The sequence below is a fragment of the Etheostoma cragini genome, chromosome 2 (assembly GCF_013103735.1).
Source record: "Etheostoma cragini isolate CJK2018 chromosome 2, CSU_Ecrag_1.0, whole genome shotgun sequence".
Lineage (NCBI taxonomy): Eukaryota > Metazoa > Chordata > Actinopteri > Perciformes > Percidae > Etheostoma > Etheostoma cragini.
Window position 1 is genome coordinate 5,735,815 of NC_048408.1, and position 6,062 is coordinate 5,741,876.

Below are 6,062 nucleotides of genomic sequence, written 5' to 3' on the forward strand. Positions count from 1 at the left end.
TATATTACAAAGTTGGAATTAAGGATTTAAAAAATGTATATATATTTGGTATAAAATGACATAAATAAATTATAAATAACTGCTGATGAATATTCTTAATAAAAAACACTATGGTTGTTATGATGTTCCACATACCTTAATTTTGAAGATCCTAACCGGAAGTGTCTTCCCGAATTCAGTCAAGCTTCACACCTGACAAACTTGCTTCGTTTACATCATCAGCATTGAGAGGCAACACGCGCACACGCGCGAGCACGAAGTCCCCGCGTGGACGCCGGTATAAAACAGAAGCGCCAGGTTCAGACAAAAGTCTACGTAAAGAGGATTTGGTGTGAGTAGCGCGAGGACAGCGGACAGTATCCAGGTAAGCAGCAGCGGGAAAAAAACTTTCCCAAGGGATGGGTTCATTTAGCCTGTTTACCGGAGTAAATGTTTCTTTTGGCTTCTCCTAACCCATATGTTTCAGTTGCTATAGCTTGGCAGTCAGATGTAAAAAGATGTAAACATATTTTCATTCATATAGAGGAAACAACGTTACTTACAACAGATGGAAACTATTTAAACCAATTAAAGTTCACATTAAAAAAAAAGTCAAAATTTGACAATATTAGATTAGATTAGATTCGATTTTATTGTCATTACACATGTAATATGACAATAATCATACAATGAACTGCTTATTCTCTGATCCATGTATTTTTCTTTTCTTACTTTTAAACTTTAGAAATGAACAGATTTACTAGAACCCACATGACCTCACCCATGTACTTCCCTGGCATGGGTACGGCCCCTTTCTTTAAGGTGAATTCACACACACACACACACACACACAAACACACACACACACACACACACACACACACAGTATACCCACTCAAGCCACCCCCTTGTCTCCCCCTGTGCAGGTGACTGTGTTTGAGCGGGAGTATTTCCAGGGCAAGTGTATAGAGTTCACCTCCGAGTGCTGCAACATCTACAACTGTGGCCTGGACAACATCCGCTCCATCCGAGTGGAGAGTGGAGCGTGAGTCACAGCCTGTACGCCTGCGCCACTCTGTGGACAGTTGACTGTGTGTGTGTGTGTGTGTGTGTGTGTGTGTGCGTGTGTGTGTGTTTTTTCCTATATCTGCCTTTTCAGATGAAATACTGAGAACGAGTTGTAGCCTATCATTAAAAACCTGCTGAGCTGACAAGGTCTTTGAACCCGTCTCGAAGAGGAGTTTCACTCTGTGGAGCCTATTCAGAGCGGGTGTGCGCGCGTCACCTGTGGTCAACAATTACCCTTGGTCAGTAGTGGATAATTCAAGGCCACAGGATTTTTTTTATCCTTTTGATAAAATGGTGTGATACTTTCATTTCAAGTGTCAAGATCCCTCTGAGGAAAAACGCACAAATTCTTTAGAAATTTCAAACTGCTCTAAACCTATACCTACTATAATATTTTATACTACGGATACTGTTACTCTATTCTGTGGCCCAGTCTTCACATTGATTCCTAATTACAATGTGAAAACCTCTGAAAACCTGTTTTCAAATATTACATTTTTTCTCAATAACTAAATATTCATGACTAAAAGAGCAACAATCAACGTTAAGAAACTTTCTGGGGTATTTTCAGTGCTGAAAAGTACATTTACTCAAGTGTGGTAATTCATTTTTTGAGGTATTTTTACTTTACTTGAGATTTTCTGCTTAGGGTGTTTTATATATTTTATACTGCTCTAGGCAAATGCTTTACTTTTTACTCCACGAGATGTATTTAACACGTATAGTTACTAGTTCCTTGTCCGATAAATAAATTACCTCAGTTAAATTCCGTATTTGAAGCAGATAACAAAAAATTTAAGTACCATTAACATATTTATACATCATTAATAATGATCCAATAAAAGAATTATTTCTAGGATTTTTTCTTGTAACGGAGTATTTTACTAGTGTGGTATTACTACTTTTACTTAAGTACGTTATTTAGATGCTTCCACCACTGGGTATTATTCATTAAGAGAAAATCAGCTGATCTGCGTTATGAGGACTGTGTGGCTGCGCTTTGATCCGATCCGTCTGACAGCGCCCGTCCTACAATCATTAGCCTACATTTGGATTCAAATCTTGCTCATTTCTGATTGGTTAATGGACTATCTGACGTTACCTCTTCTCAAACCAGTGAGAAGAACACAGAAAAACAGAAATACAGAAATCTCTCATCTAATCAACCAAAACGTTTGCTGGATGAGAAAATATGTTATTGGGGTCATTAATATGAGGCGTATTTGATAAACCCCAAATGTACAAGGAAATAGTTCAACTTCACAGCCCGTTACCATAACGACCCAACACGTATCAGTAACAAGAATTTTTTACCCAAGACAATAATTACATTGACACACCATGAGATATACTTGTTGGGCTTCTATTTGGAAATATAAACTCTTAAAGTAGATACAAAGGTAATATTTTCAGATTTAATTGATAACCTTTCGTGACGTTTGATTATTTCTTGTTTTTCGGATAAGGGATTGCATTTCTTTAGCTTTGGGAGACGCACTAAATACTGTACTTTTGTCATTTATATTAACATATTTAATGTGCACATTAGGAAACTAACTCTAGCGTCCCAGCATTTGGTTGTATTCAAACTGAATCAGCAAATCAGCAACTTTTTCTTCTTGTGTGGGTGTTAAATGCCTAAATAATGCAGTTGTGTTTTATCAACTGCATGTCATTATACTTCCCAGATCTTGTCTTGGTTGGAAAGAATGCCGTCTCTTCCTCTGTATACATCAAGCAGCCTTCTGTTGGTGACTCCTCACAGGCTAAGAAAACAATTTGAACTCTTAAGTAATCCAGGAGCTTAGTATTCTCCTCTCCTCTAAGCACACTTGTGCCACCCTCGGTATTTTGACGGACTTCAGACCAGAACTTTACTCTGAGCAGTGTTATACGTAACAGGCCAGACAGCCTTAGTCATGCTGTGTAGAGCTTGCCAAGGTCATAGTAGTGATTTGCCAATCACTGCTGTCTTCAGCAGCTGAATGCAGATATACAGCAGCTCCAGTTTTTCTGAGTGAAAAGTACTGAGAATTGATAATTAATGTCAATGCAACTGTGCAATTTGTAACCTAAGGTAAGGAAACACAATACCTGAATACCAACTTCATCACATTTGTAGAAACAGAGTAGTTGGATGGCAACCCACAAACGTTACAGGCATTATTCAGAACCAAATCTTAGCCCAATGAGCACCCAGGACAGTGTGGACAGTTGTTTCTCCTGCCTCGGTTGTTGAGAGAGTTTTCCAACTCCTCGAGGTTTCAGAGCCAACGGAAAAGAACTATGGCGTGGTGGATAAAACCCTTAGGGATTAAATGGTCTGAATTAGGACACTTTGGCACTGTGGAGAGTGTTCAATGTACAAAAAGAAAAGCCAGGACCCTCTGAGTGCACTGTTTCTTGTGTCAAATAGAGGGCCAGAACTGTAAAATTGTCCTATCTGTAGACTGTGCACCCTCTCCTTGTTTGCTTTATTCTCCTTCCAACCTGTCTGTTTTATGTTCATGTACTGATTCCAAACACTGTTTGCCACTGTTACTCACCCATCTGACCATTTCACTCTTCTCTCTTTCACCCATGGGTCCAGTTGGGTGGGATTCGAGCATCATGACTTTCAGGGCCAGCAGTTCATCCTGGAGAGGGGCGAGTACCCAAACTGGGATGCCTACAGTGGCTCCCTGTCCTACCACAACGAACGCTTCATGTCCTTCCGCCCCATCTACTGCGCTGTGAGTACATGCAGAGGATAAAATAAGTCATAGGAAGAGAGAAGGGGGAGTGAAAGAGCGAGAAAGGCTGATTGGAAATGAGAAGATAGTGTGTGATGCCATACAGCAAGGAGCTGAAACTGCTCAAAAATGGAAATGAGACTACTGGGGGGCAAACATCTGGTGCTCTAACACTAGGCCTAACACTAGGGCTACGTAGGGCAGGGCGATATGGAGAAAATCAAATATCACAATGCTTTTGACCAAATACCTCAATAACAATATTGTTAGGTTGACAGGCGGTGCTTTCACAAAATAGTTCCACAATTAGATTTGTGATAAATAATCGTTAGTATTGTGCACATGAAGACTAAGTGGGTAAAAAGCAATTAATAGAACAGCTGATTGAATTATTTGTTTTCTATAATCGAGCAGCCCTACCTGACACTGGTTCTCTGTTGCACCCCTGCACAGTCTCACGAGAGCAGCCGCATGATGATCTTTGAGAGAGAAAACTTCATGGGACGCTGCAGCGAGCTGTGTGACGACTACCCCTCCCTGCAGGCCATGGGCTGGTTTAGGCCTGAGGTGGGATCCATGCATGTGCAGTGTGGCGCGTAAGTCCCAGCTTCATCCCAACACAATATGGTTCAAGTTAAATGATTGCTCTTTATCATAAAGAAGTTTCAGAGGGCTTTGAAGAGGAACAAATGAAGCTAAAAAGAACAGCGGTACTATGACAGACATAATCCACAATGTAGTTATATTACTGCTGTCAAAAGATTCAAATATTGTATCGTGTTTAATCACATTAAAGTCAGAATTAACTCGCAATTAATCACACATTTTTATCTGTTCTAAATTTTCAATTATTTTTTCTCATTTTAATGCTCTTATCAACGTGGAAAAGTGGATCATCGTGTTTTGTGCAATTGTTTTTTTATTAAAACAACATTGGCATATAGGCACACGGTATCATGTTCATAAGCAACAACAAAAAGCCTCATTTGTAGGGCTCGGTATTGTTTAAAAAAGGGGTCTTTTTTAATCCAAGGAGCCCTTAACTGAGAGAGATAAATCAGGTACCCCCTACTACATATATTGTATAAAATCAAGTTGTATATTAAAATGAGCCTACAATAACATGTGGGACTTTTTAATGCAGATAAGAGCTACTAAAATAACACTTTTTAGCTTGATTTTTTTAAATCATGTTTTACCATTAAACATGCATGTGGCACAGTAAATCCCTAGGATGATCTGGATCCGGGACCACCTTAGACCCATTTCATGAGATCTTTCTGGAAAAATCGGCAACTTTTAAAGAAGAATTCGACAACAAGGCAGCCGTGCTTGGTATTTTTGCAGAACGATTGTAAAGATTTACAGATGATATGCTTTCACCTCATCTAACTGGGACATTTTGGGACCGACTGGTGGGATTGCTATTAGCAAAGTGTACACGGCGATACACTGGTAACAGCAAATTACATTTAACCATGTATGTATCCAGCTAATTTAACATTGGCTGATTAATAACAAGAAACTGCGGAACAAAATGCTAAAAACATATTGACAGATACAGCAACACTGTCACTATTACCTACAGTTTGTGCACCAGAGAGCATTGACAATTGTATTTTGTTGCTATAAAAATTTCCACTCAGTTCATTTATACCTTTTAAATTCTTTAACATATGAATTTAATCTGAATACCACTTGGATAAATTCTTAATGTAAAGCAAATCAGAAACATTTAAATGAGCTTTTCTTGTTTACCTTCTTGACCCTCTTCCTTCTCCGTCTTTCATCAGCTTTGTGTGCTATGAGTACCCGGGTTATAGAGGCCAGCAGTACATCATGGAGTGTGAGAGACACAGCGGAGACTACCAGCACTGGAGGAACTGGGGCTCCCACTGCCAGACTCCCAAGATCCAGTCCATCAGACGCATCAGGCACTGAGAAGCAACGGATTAGGATTTGCAACAGTCACAGCTCAGGCTCACACCTGGACGCTATGGGCCATAAGCCTGAACTTTAGATTTGGTTCTGAGTTTAAGGCTTGAATTGTCAGGACTGCAACTACAACGCAAACCATCAGTGACGTAGAAGCTACCTCTTTATCTCGGCTCATAGTCACATTTCTGTTAAGCCTCATTTTGTTTTAACACAAATAAAGCTCAGATTCAGAACCTGGGAAGTCCTTTGTTTCATTCCTGTGTGAGTGCACATGTGCAGAGAAAATGAAAGCCAAGGGATACCATGTTTATAATGCAAAACACAAAATAAAGAAGCAGTTTAATT

The 6,062-nt window shown here is 39.5% G+C and overlaps 1 protein-coding gene across 1 annotated transcript; it reads left to right on the forward strand.

The window, feature by feature from the left end:
* The first annotated feature begins 177 nt into the window (after window positions 1-177).
* On the forward strand, window positions 178-5,723 carry LOC117961403 (beta-crystallin A1-like). Its single transcript, XM_034900048.1, has 6 exons — window positions 178-364; window positions 725-801; window positions 906-1,024; window positions 3,638-3,779; window positions 4,233-4,375; window positions 5,573-5,723. The coding sequence occupies exons 2-6, from the start codon at window positions 727-729 to the stop codon at window positions 5,718-5,720; spliced, it is 627 nt and encodes a 208-aa protein (XP_034755939.1). The 5' UTR covers window positions 178-364; window positions 725-726; the 3' UTR covers window positions 5,721-5,723.
* Window positions 5,724-6,062: the final 339 nt, after the last annotated feature.